The sequence below is a fragment of the Silene latifolia genome, chromosome 10 (assembly GCF_048544455.1).
Source record: "Silene latifolia isolate original U9 population chromosome 10, ASM4854445v1, whole genome shotgun sequence".
Lineage (NCBI taxonomy): Eukaryota > Viridiplantae > Streptophyta > Magnoliopsida > Caryophyllales > Caryophyllaceae > Silene > Silene latifolia.
In genome coordinates this window covers 68,986,525-69,004,613 of record NC_133535.1, presented here as the reverse complement: position 1 = coordinate 69,004,613, position 18,089 = coordinate 68,986,525, and the positions used below count along the sequence as shown (strand labels likewise).

Sequence of the window (18,089 nt, the reverse complement as noted above, 5' to 3'; positions counted from 1 at the left end):
TCTAGCATATTTTTTTCTATATAATTTTAAATAATGCCTTGGTGCCCAAGCATGCCTAGGAAATAGTTTTTAGCATTTAATGTTGCCTTGGAGCCCAAGCACATATTTGCTATATAAGGGGCGAAAATCCTCATTTGTAATCATCCAATTTCAGAAATATAAACCCAAGTGTAGAGATTTTCTCTCAAACTTTGAATGCTTGCGAGTGTTCTTGTCTTCCTTGCGAGGTCGGCGCCATATTTCAACCTTGTTTACTGTGTGTTCTTGGTTGAAATATCCTTTGTTTCCCTCCTTGTTCTGTGTGGTCTTTGGTTGGGATTTCCAGTTTTAGTTGAGTTATCTTGCGAGGTTTCTTAGCTAATCCATATCCATTTTACTTAACATTTTCCGCTGCAATTTAAACTCTAAAAACACAAAAATATCACTCACAATACTTCACCAAATCAGTCCCCTTTTGTGTCTAACATTCACACCGATTTGGTATCCGATTTTACATCAAATTGGTTATCAGAGCTTTGTTCAAATTTGTTTCTTAACAAGTTTGTCTTGGGAAAAGCATAATCAAAAAAAAAAAAAAAAAAAAAAAAAAAAAAACTTCTTTGTTCACGTCGGTCTTTGTTCACCCGTGAAAAAAAAAAAAAAAAAAAAAAAAAAAAAAAAAAAAAAAAAAGATGTCTTATGATGGTTCATATCAAGAACCATGGGAGGAACGTATGGATGACTTAACAAAACGAATGGCACAAATGAATTACAAGATTGATCAGATTTGTAATCATACTCTTAGAAAGAAGGGGAAAAGGCATGTTGAAAGTTCAGATTCCGATGAGAGCCATCATTCCATTCCTGAACCAAGGAGGAATAATGATGATGATCGTGGATTAAAACTTGATATCCCGGAGTTTGAAGGGGAACTTGATGCTGAAAAATTCCTAGATTGGGTGAGACAAGCAGAGAGAGTCTTTGAATATAAAGGCTATGATGAACACAAGCAATTCAAGGTTGCTACCTTGAAAATGACCAAGTATGCATCCTTGTGGTATGAGAACCTTAAGAAGCAAAGAAGGCGTGAAAGAAAGAGTAAGATTGAGACTTGGGATAAGTTGAAGAAGCACTTGCAAAAACGCTTCGTGCCAAGAGACTATGAACAAGAGCAGTACTTGATGCTTACATCTCTTTCTCAAGGTAATTTAAGTGTGACTGATTACATTAAGGAGTTTGAAAGACTAATTATGGTGTGTGACCTTGAGGAACGGGAGGAGATGCAAATTGCTCGGTTCATTAAGGGTTTGAGTCCTTCATTGGCCCAACGAGTTGAAGTTCAGAATTTCCTTGATTTTAATGATGTGTGTAAGCTTGCTCTTAAGTTTGAAAAGCAGGACAAAGGAAAGAAACCCCTGGTTGCTCGTGATGGTTCTAAGGGTGTTAATCCTTTTTATAAGTCAAGCGCTACATCATCGTTCAATAAGGAAGCCAAAAAGGAAGAACCCAAAGACAAAGGCAAAGGAGTTGCTACTGATTTTAAAAATATGGGTGCTAGGAGATGCTTTAAATGCCAAGGTTATGGACACATCGCTAACGAATGTCCCCAAAAGAGAGCGCTTACTCTTCAAGAGTTAGGTGAGATTACTCCATGTTTCGTGGTGACAAATGAGACGGAGGTCAATGAAGGAAATGTAGATTCATATACATATTTAACATACTCATATATGTCTAATTAATTTGTCATAAAATTAAAACGGATTTTATGCATGCAAACATTAATAAAAGAGAAGAGAAATAATGTCCTTACATTGTATATTTCGGCTATTAGGGCACAAGAGAGATCTCCTTTCTCTTCTTGTTCTTGAGCTTTTCCAATGGAAGAACAAAGATCTAAGTGTAAGATCTCTCCCTATGTATTATACCCAAGGCTTCCTCTTAATCAAATTAATATTACAAGTACTAGTGTGATATTAATTTTGTAGAAAAATTGAACCAAAAATATTTGGTTTTGAGCTCTCAAAACCGGTTGAGAGAATAGGAGAGGAAGAGTGATTATTTTGTCACACTAAAATAATTTTTGATAAGAATGAATGAATGAATATCTTCACACACTAATCCATATAGTGCATAATAGAAAAATAAGAAAAGAACCCTTGTTCTTTTCTATGTGAAACCGGGTAGGGTGAGGAGAGATGGCCAATGCATGGTCTTTGTGGTCTTACACAAAAACACTAGGTGTGCATGCCTAAATTAGAGAAGCAATGATGAATTCCACTAATACAAATTAACACAATATGTTAATTAAGCCTCATTATTTCGGTCCATAATGTAATATGGATTTCATATTATTTTTGTCAAATGTCAATATGTCACATGTCATATGTAACATAAATTGTTTATGTATTTTTAATTAATACGTTGATTTTTAATACGTTGATTTGGTAATATGTCAAATGTCAAATGTCAATATGTATTTTTGTTAATTAATACGTTGATTTTTAATATATTAAAAATACATAAACAATTTATGTTACATATGACATGTGACATATTGACATTTGACAAAAATAATATGAAATCCATATTACATTATGGACCGAAATAATGAGGCTTAATTAACATATTGTGTTAATTTGTATTAGTGGAATTCATCATTGCTTCTCTAATTTAGGCATGCACACCTAGTGTTTTTGTGTAAGACCACAAAGACCATGCATTGGCCATCTCTCCTCACCCTACCCGGTTTCACATAGAAAAGAACAAGGGTTCTTTTCTTATTTTTCTATTATGCACTATATGGATTAGTGTGTGAAGATATTCATTCATTCATTCTTATCAAAAATTATTTTAGTGTGACAAAATAATCACTCTTCCTCTCCTATTCTCTCAACCGGTTTTGAGAGCTCAAAACCAAATATTTTTGGTTCAATTTTTCTACAAAATTAATATCACACTAGTACTTGTAATATTAATTTGATTAAGAGGAAGCCTTGGGTATAATACATAGGGAGAGATCTTACACTTAGATCTTTGTTCTTCCATTGAAAAGCTCAAGAACAAGAAGAGAAAGGAGATCTCTCTTGTGCCCTAATAGCCGAAATATACAATGTAAGGACATTATTTCTCTTCTCTTTTATTAATGTTTGCATGCATAAAATCCGTTTTAATTTTATGACAAATTAATTAGACATATATGAGTATGTTAAATATGTATATGAATCTACATTTCCTTCAATCGGTATCAAGAGCCACGGTTGTTTGCATGCAAATTGGTTAAAAGTTTTTCCGAGTTATATGAATAACAAAATAAAACTTGTAAAATTTGTGTTATTATGATATATCACGAAATAATTACATGCATGTTAATATTTCTGTTCCTAAAGTGTTTTAGGATATTTTGGTTATTTTTTCGGATTTTTATTGTTCATATTTAATAATAATGACATTTAAATGTGATTTTATGAGTAAAAATGTCATTTTTGGTCGAAAATTAGCTATACTTCGAATTTTCACTTGGTTTTTGGATATGTTGTCACATATATTATTTTGAGATAACCTGTAATTTTTCATAATTTTTGCACTTGTTATGCTCGAAAAATGAATTTTTCATTATTAAATATGGATTTAAGAGAAAAATAGGTTAATATGAATTAAATTTCGAATCTGGTCATAGAAAATTTATATGTTGTCACATGCAATTTTACAAGATGTGTGTAAAATAATTGGCTATAAAGAAGTCTTTTAGCATGATTTATGAATTTTTGAAGAAAAATGACATAAATAGTGACATTATTAGTGAAAATTAATAAAATATATTCTATGACTTAGGAAAAACGTCTAATGTTGCATTTTATTGTATTTTTTCAGATCTAAAATTGAAAAGTTAATGAAAATAATTTTTCCATGTTTTTATGATTATTTTATTAAATATCGATAAACCGCAACATTGTTTTTCCGGAAAATTTTCGAAATTTTTAACCTATGATTTTGAACATTATGAGTGTCATGGAATTTTTCCAGAATGTTCATGAATTTAAATTTCAAATTTTGAATTTATTTGAAATTTTTGGATTTATTTGAAGTTTAATAGCTTATTTTTGTAATTTTGGTCCATTTATGAACAATTTTGTAAATAAAAGTTAATTATGGTCAAAATAATTAGTGAAGACTATATTTTGAGTCCTAAGAGGTTAGGGTAATTAACTCATGCATAAATATGAGTTTATGTATTTTTGTGATTATAAAATGTTGAAATCACGCAAATCCGTAAAAACCGAGTAATATACGATATTGGCTAATTAAAGGCGATTTAGCATAAAAATTGAGCATGTTCATACATATTATAATGCTGCATTTTCTTTATGATTGTCATAATTTTAATTTATGTAATTTTGAATTATGTAATTTACTTAGTATGGCCTTAGATTTTTAATTGGTATTTCCAGAAATGTATGGGAATATCGATTCGGTTGTAATTTTTATTGTGATCTCGTATCACCGTTTTGTAATTTAATAGATTTATTTTATTTTAGTTACAAATGTATAATAGGAAATTATGTAATTTATTATGTAATTTTATTCATTCGGAGTTCCCAAAGACGGATTTCTTCAAGAATGGCGATACATAAAGACGGTGTTACCTCGAGATGCGTGCCACAACCGAAGTTCAAGGGACCAATGGAGTTGGTTTCCGAATATGTAATAGATTAATAGTTTTTCTATTTTAGGAAAGGCCATACTAGGATTTATTTATCTTTATGCTTGCATTTTATTTTATGTCACATGCATCGCTAAATCGCCATAACTTAACATGCATTGTTATTTTATCGAGTTTATCGACCGTGTCAATTCGAATTATCGTAGTTCACCGCTTTAGTTCACTTAAAACGTGATAGATAATAAATTGACATGACCTCTCGCTAAAACAACTAATTGAGACATAGCCTTACCAAATAGTAGAAACCATGAAAACCTATTTCGCGAGGGAGTGCACTCGGCTACCCCGGGTACAAACCTTGTTACGTAGGGGAAGTGGGTGATAAATGTCTAATCCACGAATTCATATTGATGAGGGTTTCATCGGCTACCCCGTGCCTAAATTGATATGGGTTTGGATAATGGACACATTTATTCGAAATTTGGATTGAACTCAACAAAAGTAATTGATAAGGGTTTCATCGGCTACCCCGTGCCCTTGTTGATGTGTTTTGGGCTATAGATAAATATTAGAGTAATTTTATCGACCAAGAGTTCTAAAAGTAGAATCGATTAAAAGTTAATCCACCGAGTTATATTGATGAGGGTTTCATCGGCTACCCCGTGCCTAAGTTGATATGAATTTGGGTCTTGGAATCATTTATTATAGTTGGGTAGAGGTCACTATATAAATGTTCATATCTTGTTATAATTGCAAGTATGATTTAAAAAGACAAATGTTAATATTTCCTTTCCTCCATATTTGTAGTGCATTACAATGAATCCCTCAAATGCTACCGCACCGATAACCATTGAGTCATATCACCATGTTCTTGACGACGTATGCTCCAACAATAATTTCGATACAACTAGAGAACTTCATTTCGGGATAGGTTCGGATGGAAACCTTAATTTCATCACCACTTCTAAACCACCCACTACTACTAGACCTCGTGTGAGTCCGTCTCGGGAAGACTACCTCATACGATCTATAGGGTCTTTATCTCTGGAAGATAAGGATGCCAAAGCTAGTGGGAGCTCTAGCAATCAAGTTCTTGCTTCAAAGGGCAAGAGGTTCAAGAAGAAAGGAAAGAAAATCAAAAACTTCAAGCAAGTTAATGATGAGTGCCATTATTGCTATGGCATGGGACATTGGCTTAGGAATTGCCCTATGTATTTGCGAAATATAAGGGAAGGACTCATTACTCCAAAAGGTACAATTCCTAAAGAAATTTATGTTATTGATATAAATTATACTTCCACTACGACATGGGTACTAGATACCGGTTGTGGTTCTCACCTTTGTAATCATTTACGGGGTTTAAGAGATGTGGAGAGGCTTAGCAAGGGAGATGTGGATCTTAGACTTGGAAATGGAGCTCGGGTAGCGGCCGAATCCAAAGGAACTTATGTTCTAGCTTTGCCAAACGGTTTTGAGTTGTATTTGCATAATTGTTTTTATGTTCCTACGCTCTCTAAAAACATTATTTCAATCGCCATGCTAGACATGGACGGTTTTTGTTTTGTCATTAAGAACAATCGTTGCTCTATTTCAAGGAATGATTTGGTTATTGGCCAAGCTACTTCCATTAATGGCATTTACATTTTAGAGACCTCAAATCCAACAAATGATATTTATAACATACAATCAAAGAAACTCAAAACAAGTGACCCAAGTGAAGCGTTCATTTGGCATTGTCGATTAGGTCACATAAACGAGAATCGCATCAAAAGATTAATTTCTACTAATGTGATTACCCCATTTGATTATCAATCATTTGGTACATGCGAATATTGCCTACTTGGCAAAATGACTCGTAATCCTTTTAGCGGTAAAGGGACACGAGCTAGTGAGCTATTAGGACTCATACACACCGATGTATGCGGACCAATGAGTATCACCGCTCGTGGTAATTATGACTACTTTATAACCTTCACCGATGACTTAAGTAGATATGGGTATATCTATTTAATGAAACACAAGAGTGAAGCATTTGAGAAATTCAAGGAATTCCAAAACGAAGTAGAGAACCAATTGAACAAAAGGATTAAGGCACTACGATCCGATCGTGGTGGTGAATACCTTAGCCTTGAATTTGATTCACACTTGAAAGGTTGTGGCATTATATCACAACTTTCTCCACCCGGAACACCACAACTGAATGGTGTTGCCGAAAGGAGGAATCGAACCCTACTTGATATGGTTCGATCCATGATGAGTCAAACCGAGTTACCGAACTCGTTTTGGGGATTTGCAATCAAACGCAATTCTATCTTTAAATAATAGTCCCACTAAGGCCACCGAAAAGACTCCATTTGAGACATGGAAAGGAAGGGTTCCAAATCTATCCTATATGAAAATTTGGGGATGTGATGCTTACGTCAAGGCTAAACCCGACAATAAGCTTGCCCCAAGATCCGAAAAATGCATCTTTGTAGGTTATCCTTTGACCTCTCGAGGTTACTACTTCTACAAACCTCAAGAAAACAAAGTGTTTGTGTCTAGTGAGGCTGTCTTCTTAGAAAGTCAATTTATTTCTAAGAGACAGAGTGGGAGAAATTTTGAACTTGACGAAGTTCAAGAGCCACAAACCGAGATAGAGACGCAAGAAGATGTTCCTTCGTCGTCTAACGCGGTTGCACCTCCTCCTCTAAGAAGGACGGGCCGAGTTATTCGCCATCCCGATCGATATGTGGGACTTATCGAAGAAGATGGAACGCTCGATGTGTTGCTTATGGAAAGTGACGAGCCCGCCACCTACAAGGCCGCAATCTCTAGTCCTAATTCCACCTTATGGCTTGAAGCCATGAAGTCCGAAATGGATTCTATGCTTGAAAACCAAGTTTGGGACTTGGTAGATTTGCCTAAAGGGGCAAGACCCCTCCAATGCAAATGGATATTCAAGGTCAAAAATGGCATAGAAGGACATGACGATGTCTACAAAGCTAGGCTAGTGGCAAAAGGATTTACCCAAGTCCAAGGTCTCCATTATGATGAGACCTTCGCCCCGTAGCCATGCTAAGATCCATACGGATTTTGTTAGCGATCGCCGCATTTCATGATTATGAAATTTGGCAAATGGATGTCAAAACCGCTTTTCTAAATGGGCATTTAGAAGAGGAGGTGTACATGATACAACCCGAAGGTTTTGTTGATTCTAAAAATCCTAACAAAGTGTGCAAGCTTAAGAGATCCATTTATGGTCTTAAGCAAGCATCTAGAAGTTGGAATCATCGATTCAATCATGTTATAAAAGAAAATGGTTTCACTCGAAATGTTGAGGAACCATGTTTATACATGATGAAATTGGGAGCAATGTTGTGTTCCTAATCTTGTATGTCGATGACATACTACTCATTGGAAATGATATTCCAATGTTGTCTTTGTTAAGAAGTGGTTAGGTAACCACTTCCAAATGAAGGATTTAGGAGAGGCACAACGCATATTAGGTATCCGGATCTATAGAGATAGACCCAAGAGGATATTGGCACTAAGTCAAGAGTCTTATGTTGATAAGATTCTTCGACGATTCAACATGGACAAATCCAAAAGGGGTTTGGTACCTATGGTAACCGGAACGATATTGAGCAGGACTCAATGTCCCTCCGAACCCCATGATGTTGAACGCATGAAGTTGATCCCTTACGCTTCGCATTTGTTGGATCAATCATGTATGCCATGATATGCACACGTCTCGATGTCTCGTATGCCTTGAGCATGACGAGTAGATATCAAGGAAATCCAGGTGTGAGAGTCACTGGATTCTTTGTCAAGAACATCCTTAAGTACTTGAGAAGAACTAAGGACTCTATCCTTGTGTTTGGAGGAGACACTGAGTTGCGTGTTACAGGATACACGGACTCAAGTTTTCAAACAGATAGAGATGACATGAAATCACAAGCTGGTTTTGTTTTCATACTCAATGGTGGTGCCGTAAGCTGGAGAAGCTTCAAGGAAGTCAGAATCGCGGATTCGACAACGGAGAGGTCGAGTACATAGCAAAGCATCGAAGCGCCAAGGAAGCTATGTGGATCAAGCAATTCACGGAAGGTCTAAAAGTAGTACCTACCGCCGATGATCCCATCACTCTCTATTGTGATAATAGTGGGACGATCTTCCAAGCTAAGGAGCCAAAGTCTAGTAATAGATCTAGACATGTACTTAGAAAGTATCATGTAATAAGAGATTTCATTGAAAGAAAGGAAATTGCGATTTGTAAGGTTGGGACGGATGACAACATAGCCGATCCGCTCACCAAGCCTTTATCGCAGGCTAAGCATGATGGGCATATTGCGTCCATGGGACTTAAACGTGTACCAAATTTTTGTTAGATTTTGAAATGAAATAAAAGTGTTATTTTTGTTCATGTTCATAATCGCATTTGTCTTTTATCCTTAATTTATACTTTGTTACATCCAAACGGGTTGTAGAGACAATTGAACCCCGTTAAAGTGAACATGGATTAACATTGTTTTGCCCATAGTTACTTATATGAGGTGACGTCTCGAAGTGACTAGAGTGTGAGGCGATTGATGGCAAGTTCAAGTGCCATACCGTCATGTGAGATGACTAGTCGATCACATAGGCGATGTTATTAGGAACATTTTGTCGGGCCTTATGACCGCTTATAGAGTTCGGCAAATTTATATAGCCTGGTCGTGGCGAGAGCTACTATAGTATTCGAATGAGTCGATTCTTTTGACTAAAGACTATTCTCCTAAGATGGCACGATTTGATTAACTTTGATTTGTGTTACTACGACCTTCGTAAATGGGGTCAAATGGGCATATTTTGGGTTATGATGGTGTGGCTAGTCGAAGGGAATGAGTGCGATAGGAATTGTCCACCCCTAGTCGGGGTTATAACAATATCTCGGGGCCACTCGAGGAGTAATGAATTGGAAATGCGTGGCCACGCTCGGAAGGTATCGAGTGGATAAATCCGGTCAATCAGTTATTCTCCGGATCGAGGAAACCACTCTCGATATGATCACTTGCAAGTACGACCGAAAGACACCTTGCATTGAGTGGGAGATAGTAATAGGACAAGAGAATTGGTGACGCACACTTGTCGAGGACAAGTGGGAGATTGTTGGGAAATGTGTCCTCAACAATAGTGCGATCACATGATTTAAATATCATTACTAAATCTCATTTTAAGAATACAATTGGGAAGTAATATTGTTACTGTCAACTGGTCAACATATATCGGTAATGATTGGCTGACTAGAGTTTGACATTACTGTCGTGTGACGGTGGTGATCAGTTGACCCCCTAGGTCATACCTATAGGGCAATTCTCTTAATTGATCATTTAATTAATCGCATAATGTTACGAGTTAATTAAATTATTTGAAAAATTGACGGACAATTTTGGAAGTAAAATTTACGTATCAAATTGAAATGTGATTAAATGAGATACGGTCTGAGTAATTGAATTGTATCATTACTCGGATGAAATTATTGTTTAAAGAAACGATTGGACTTGAATGAATTATTATAAATGCGATTTATAAAAGGGCAAAATATTTTGGTACAAGTAATTATGAATTGCTAGGTCAATTTTGTATATGACGTATTTTAATTAATACGTTGATTTTTAATATATTAAAAATACATAAACAATTTATGTTACATATGACATGTGACATATTGACATTTGACAAAAATAATATGAAATCCATATTACATTATGGACCGAAATAATGAGGCTTAATTAACATATTGTGTTAATTTGTATTAGTGGAATTCATCATTGCTTCTCTAATTTAGGCATGCACACCTAGTGTTTTTGTGTAAGACCACAAAGACCATGCATTGGCCATCTCTCCTCACCCTACCCGGTTTCACATAGAAAAGAACAAGGGTTCTTTTCTTATTTTTCTATTATGCACTATATGGATTAGTGTGTGAAGATATTCATTCATTCATTCTTATCAAAAATTATTTTAGTGTGACAAAATAATCACTCTTCCTCTCCTATTCTCTCAACCGGTTTTGAGAGCTCAAAACCAAATATTTTTGGTTCAATTTTTCTACAAAATTAATATCACACTAGTACTTGTAATATTAATTTGATTAAGAGGAAGCCTTGGGTATAATACATAGGGAGAGATCTTACACTTAGATCTTTGTTCTTCCATTGGAAAAGCTCAAGAACAAGAAGAGAAAGGAGATCTCTCTTGTGCCCTAATAGCCGAAATATACAATGTAAGGACATTATTTCTCTTCTCTTTTATTAATGTTTGCATGCATAAAATCCGTTTTAATTTTATGACAAATTAATTAGACATATATGAGTATGTTAAATATGTATATGAATCTACATTTCCTTCAATGAGCATTTGAGGGATTCATTGTAATGCACTACAAATATGGAGGAAAGGAAATATTAACATTTGTCTTTTTAAATCATACTTGCAATTATAACAAGATATGAACATTTATATAGTGACCTCTACCCAACTATAATAAATGATTCCAAGACCCAAATTCATATCAACTTAGGCACGGGGTAGCCGATGAAACCCTCATCAATATAACTCGGTGGATTAACTTTTAATCGATTCTACTTTTAGAACTCTTGGTCGATAAAATTACTCTAATATTTATCTATAGCCCAAAACACATCAACAAGGGCACGGGGTAGCCGATGAAACCCTTATCAATTACTTTTGTTGAGTTCAATCCAAATTTCGAATAAATGTGTCCATTATCCAAACCCATATCAATTTAGGCACGGGGTAGCCGATGAAACCCTCATCAATATGAATTCGGTGGATTAGACATTTATCACCCACTTCCCCTACGTAACAAGGTTTGTACCCCGGGGTAGCCGAGTGCACTCCCTCGCGAAATAGGTTTTCATGGTTTCTACTATTTGGTAAGGCTATGTCTCAATTAGTTGTTTTAGCGAGAGGTCATGTCAATTTATTATCTATCACGTTTTAAGTGAACTAAAGCGGTGAACTACGATAATTCGAATTGACACGGTCGATAAACTCGATAAAATAACAATGCATGTTAAGTTATGGCGATTTAGCGATGCATGTGACATAAAATAAAATGCAAGCATAAAGATAAATAAATCCTAGTATGGCCTTTCCTAAAATAGAAAAACTATTAATCTATTACATATTCGGAAACCAACTCCATTGGTCCCTTGAACTTCGGTTGTGGCACGCATCTCGAGGTAACACCGTCTTTATGTATCGCCATTCTTGAAGAAATCCGTCTTTTGGAACTCCGGAATGAATAAAATTACATAATAAATTACATAATTTCCTATTATACATTTGTAACTAAAATAAAATAAATCTATTAAATTACAAAACGGTGATACGAGATCACAATAAAAATTACAACCGAATCGATATTCCCATACATTTCGGGAAATACCAATTAAAAATCTAAGGCCATACTAAGTAAATTACATAATTCAAAATTACATAAATTAAAATTATGACAATCATAAAGAAAATGCAGCATTATAATATGTATGAACATGCTCAATTTTTATGCTAAATCGCCTTTAATTAGCCAATATCGTATATTACTCGGTTTTTACGGATTTGCGTGATTTCAACATTTTATAATCACAAAAATACATAAACTCATATTTATGCATGAGTTAATTACCCTAACCTCTTAGGACTCAAAATATAGTCTTCACTAATTATTTTGACCATAATTAACTTTTATTTACAAAATTGTTCATAAATGGACCAAAATTACAAAAATAAGCTATTAAACTTCAAATAAATCCAAAAATTTCAAATAAATTCAAAATTTGAAATTTAAATTCATGAACATTCTGGAAAAATTCCATGACACTCATAATGTTCAAAATCATAGGTTAAAAATTTCGAAAATTTTCCGGAAAAACAATGTTGCGGTTTATCGATATTTAATAAAATAATCATAAAAACATGGAAAAATTATTTTCATTAACTTTTCAATTTTAGATCTGAAAAAATACAATAAAATGCAACATTAGACGTTTTTCCTAAGTCATAGAATATATTTTATTAATTTTCACTAATAATGTCACTATTTATGTCATTTTTCTTCAAAAATTCATAAATCATGCTAAAAGACTTCTTTATAGCCAATTATTTTACACACATCTTGTAAAATTGCATGTGACAACATATAAATTTTCTATGACCAGATTCGAAATTTAATTCATATTAACCTATTTTTCTCTTAAATCCATATTTAATAATGAAAAATTCATTTTTCGAGCATAACAAGTGCAAAAATTATGAAAAATTACAGGTTATCTCAAAATAATATATGTGACAACATATCCAAAAACCAAGTGAAAATTCGAAGTATAGCTAATTTTCGACCAAAAATGACATTTTTACTCATAAAATCACATTTAAATGTCATTATTATTAAATATGAACAATAAAAATCCGAAAAAATAACCAAAATATCCTAAAACACTTTAGGACCAGAAATATTAACATGCATGTAATTATTTCGTGATATATCATAATAACACAAATTTTACAAGTTTTATTTTGTTATTCATATAACTCGGAAAAACTTTTAACCAATTTGCATGCAAACAACCGTGGCTCTTGATACCGATTGAAGGAAATGTAGATTCATATACATATTTAACATACTCATATATGTCTAATTAATTTGTCATAAAATTAAAACGGATTTTATGCATGCAAACATTAATAAAAGAGAAGAGAAATAATGTCCTTACATTGTATATTTCGGCTATTAGGGCACAAGAGAGATCTCCTTTCTCTTCTTGTTCTTGAGCTTTTCCAATGGAAGAACAAAGATCTAAGTGTAAGATCTCTCCCTATGTATTATACCCAAGGCTTCCTCTTAATCAAATTAATATTACAAGTACTAGTGTGATATTAATTTTGTAGAAAAATTGAACCAAAAATATTTGGTTTTGAGCTCTCAAAACCGGTTGAGAGAATAGGAGAGGAAGAGTGATTATTTTGTCACACTAAAATAATTTTTGATAAGAATGAATGAATGAATATCTTCACACACTAATCCATATAGTGCATAATAGAAAAATAAGAAAAGAACCCTTGTTCTTTTCTATGTGAAACCGGGTAGGGTGAGGAGAGATGGCCAATGCATGGTCTTTGTGGTCTTACACAAAAACACTAGGTGTGCATGCCTAAATTAGAGAAGCAATGATGAATTCCACTAATACAAATTAACACAATATGTTAATTAAGCCTCATTATTTCGGTCCATAATGTAATATGGATTTCATATTATTTTTGTCAAATGTCAATATGTCACATGTCATATGTAACATAAATTGTTTATGTATTTTTAATATATTAAAAATCAACGTATTAATTAAAATACGTCATATACAAAATTGACCTAGCAATTCATAATTACTTGTACCAAAATATTTTGCCCTTTTATAAATCGCATTTATAATAATTCATTCAAGTCCAATCGTTTCTTTAAACAATAATTTCATCCGAGTAATGATACAATTCAATTACTCAGACCGTATCTCATTTAATCACATTTCAATTTGATACGTAAATTTTACTTCCAAAATTGTCCGTCAATTTTTCAAATAATTTAATTAACTCGTAACATTATGCGATTAATTAAATGATCAATTAAGAGAATTGCCCTATAGGTATGACCTAGGGGGTCAACTGATCACCACCGTCACACGACAGTAATGTCAAACTCTAGTCAGCCAATCATTACCGATATATGTTGACCAGTTGACAGTAACAATATTACTTCCCAATTGTATTCTTAAAATGAGATTTAGTAATGATATTTAAATCATGTGATCGCACTATTGTTGAGGACACATTTCCCAACAGTCAATTCTGTCCAGAACGATGGAGATGAAGAAGATGATGAGGTTCACACTCATATTGTGGAACCATCATATGACACTGATAAGGAGATGTTCGTGGTGAGAAACTTGCATATTCAATCCACACCGATTGAAATGGAGCAACGTGAGCAGATTTTCCATGCTCGTTGTAAGGTGCGTGGTAAGAATTGCAATTTGATTATTGATAGTGGGTCTTGCACAAATGCGGTTGCTACTGAATTGGTGGATTCCTTTAAGCTTGAGACTCGTAATCACCATAAACCATACATGCTGCATTGGTTGAATGAAAACAGTGGGATTAAAGTCAAGAAACAAGCTTTGCTTTCATTTGTTATGGGTCCCTATGAAGATGAAGTATGGTGTGACGTGTTACCCATGAGTGCGTGTCATATTCTATTGGGACGACCATGGCAGTTTGATAGAGAAGTTGTTCATCAAGGAAGGGATAACATTTACATTGTTAGTAAGGGTAAAAACAGATTCCACTTGAAACCCTTGTCACCTAACAAAGTAAAGAAGAAAAATGAGAATTTGTTTATGAATGCTAAAGAATTTGTTGAAGCATTAGAACAAGGGGAACAAGCTTATGTTCTTATGGTTCGAGATGTGGAAGAGGGAATTGGAGTTCATGACGAGACTGTCCAAATGTTGTTGAATGAGTTTGGTGATGTGTTCCCGGAAGAGTTGCCACTTGGATTACCTCCTAAGCGTAGCATAGAGCACCAAATTGATCTTATTCCAGGAGCTACACTTCCAAACAAACCAGCCTATCGATGCAATCCAGAAGAGGCAAAAGAGTTGCAAAGACAAGTGCAAGAGTTGATTGATCGAGGCTATGTGCAAGAGAGTCTTAGTCCTTGTGCCGTACCTGCTCTTTTGGTACCCAAGAAGGATGGGACATGGCGTATGTGTATTGATAGCCGAGCAGTGAACAATATTACAATCAAGTATCGCTTTCCTATGCCGAGACTAGATGATATGCTTGATGAGTTGAATGGAGCTCGTGTGTTCTCGAAAATTGATCTTCGAAGTGGTTATCATCAAATGAGGATCCGAGAAGGTGACGAATGGAAAACAGCCTTCAAAACAAAGCAAGGGTTGTATGAGTGGCTTGTTATGCCATTTGGGTTATGCAATGCTCCTAGTTCTTTCATGCGGCTGATGAATGAGGTCCTAAGGCCATTTCTTAATAAGTTTGTTGTTGTTTATCTTGATGACATTCTTATTTACAGCAAAAATAAGGAGCAACACTTGGAACATTTGAGAAAGGTATTTGAGAAGTTAAGAGAACAGAAACTTTATGGAAAGCTCGAGAAATGCATGTTCATGGTGCCTAGTGTGACCTTTCTTGGTTATATCGTTGGAAAAGAAGGGGTGAGCGTTGATCCTTCAAAAGTGGAAGCAATTCAATCGTGGCCTATCCCTAAAACAACTACTGAAGTTAGAAGTTTTCATGGATTGGCTTCGTTTTATCGAAGGTTCATTCAGAATTTTAGCTCTATTGTTGCACCTATCACCGAGCTAACAAAGAAAGGAGAGTTTGTGTGGAATCCAAGTGCACAAAAGGCATTTGATGAGATCAAAGATAAGTTGTGTTCAGCACCTATTCTAGCTTTGCCCAACTTTGACAAATTGTTCGAAGTTGAATGCGACGCTAGCGGAGTTGGAGTTGGAGCTGTTCTAATCCAAGAGAAACGACCTCTTTGCATTCTTTCTTGAGAAATTGGGTGGAGCAAGGCTGAAGTATTCCACCTATGACAAAGAGTTCTATGCGATTGTGCGAAACTTTGGATCATTGGGCTCATTATCTTCGCCCAAAACCATTTGTTACGCATTTCGATCACGAAGCTCTAAAGCACATTCATGGGCAACAAAAGTTGAATGCAAGACATGCCAGATGGGTAGAGTTCCTACAATCCTTTACCTTTTCTTCAAAGTATAAAATGGGAAACTCTAATGTTGTGGCTGATGCGCTTTCAAGGAGGCATTGTTTGCTTGTTGCACTTGATGCGAGGTTACTTGGATTTGAGCAATTGAAAGAATTATACAAAGATGATCCTGATTTTTCAAACGAACTTATTAGTCCTACTAATTTGTTCTCGGTGCAAGAAGGATATTTGTTCAAAGGAAACAAGCTTTATATTCCTAAGAGCTCAATTCGAGAGCTATTGGTTAGAGAAGCGCATGGAGGAGCGTTGGCTGGACACTTTGGCGTCAATAAGACTTATGATATCCTTGGAGAGCACTTCTATTGGCCTAAGATGCTCAAGGATGTGCAAGATGTGATAACAAGGTGTGCTACATGCCAAATATCGAAAAGTTCATTCACTAAAGGGCTTTACACTCCCTTACCCGTCCCTACACAACCATGGAACGAGGTAAGCATGGATTTTATTGTTGGGTTGCCGCGAACTCAAAGAGGTAAAGATTCAATCATGGTGGTGGTTGATCGATTCTCAAAAATGGCTCATTTCATACCATGTCACAAAACTGATGATGCTTCTAAGGTTTTTGAGTTGTATTACAAGGAAGTTGTTCGTCTACATGGCATTCCTAAAACTATTGTTTCCGATCGAGACACTAAGTTTTTAAGCTACTTTTGGAAGACGTTGTGGCGTTTGGTTGGTACTAAGCTGTTATTTAGTACTTCTCACCATCTCCAAACTGATGGTCAAACGGAGGTGACAAATCGAACTCTTGGAAGTTTGTTACGAGGTTTAGTGAGTAAGAGCACAAAGGATTGGGATGTGAAGTTGGCACATGCTGAGTTTGCCTATAATCGTACACCGTCTATGACTACTGGCCGTGCACCATTCGAGATCGTTTATGGGATAAATCCTTATCTCCCTATTGATCTTATTCCTATTCCAAAGAAGGATACGGTAAGTTTTGAAGCTAAGGAAAGACAAGCTGCATTCTTGCGTACTTGTGAGCAAATCAAAGCTCAAATTGAGAAGGCTAATGCAAGATACAAGGAGAAAGCTAATAAGCATCATAAACAGCCTACATTCAAGGTGGGAGATCTTGTTTGGTTACATCTTCGCAAGGAGAGGTTTCCCTCTAAACGAAAGAACAAGTTAATGCCAAGGGCCGATGGTCCATTTCGAGTGCTTGAACGCTACGGTGAAAGTGCTTACAAAATTGAACTCCCTGATGAATATGGTGGTGTAAGTGCTACTTTCAATATTGGTGATCTATCTCTGAACTAAAACTATCAGATTTGAGTTGATATTAGACACGAAATTCCCAAATGACAAACAAAGAAAACTCAGCTTGTTTAGGACTCAAGGTATGACTTAATTCGAACACAAAGCAATGAATTAAGCCTAGGACTCGTCCAAGCACTTAGCAAAGGACTTATCCAACCTCCTAGCACTAAGCAAGGGAGTTTTATCAAGCACAAAGCAAAGATAAAGAAGAAAGAAAGCAGGTTGCTTCTTAGGGTTTTTTCATTCAAAATAATCTGATTTTGTCTAAGGGTTGTGCTTGCTTTTATAGGACAAGCAAGACAATCTCCTCCCTTCATCTAAGATAGCATCCTATGGCCACAA

At 35.1% G+C, this 18,089-nt stretch overlaps 1 protein-coding gene across 1 annotated transcript; it reads left to right on the top strand.

Annotated features, from left to right (window-relative positions):
• The first annotated feature begins 671 nt into the window (after nt 1–671).
• On the top strand, nt 672–16,257 carry LOC141607739 (uncharacterized). Its single transcript, XM_074427089.1, has 2 exons — nt 672–1,617; nt 14,522–16,257. Exons 1-2 carry the CDS (start codon nt 672–674, stop codon nt 16,255–16,257), a joined length of 2,682 nt encoding a protein of 893 aa, XP_074283190.1.
• The last annotated feature ends 1,832 nt before the right edge of the window (nt 16,258–18,089 follow it).

Bases quoted from the DNA above. Each gene is read 5' to 3' on its own strand.
- LOC141607739 (XM_074427089.1), top strand. From the start codon at position 672: ATGTCTTATGATGGTTCATATCAAGAACCATGGGAGGAACGTATGGAT. The intron at 1,618-14,521 runs GTGAGATTACTC...ATTTCCCAACAG, and splicing joins GCTTACTCTTCAAGAGTTAG to TCAATTCTGTCCAGAACGAT.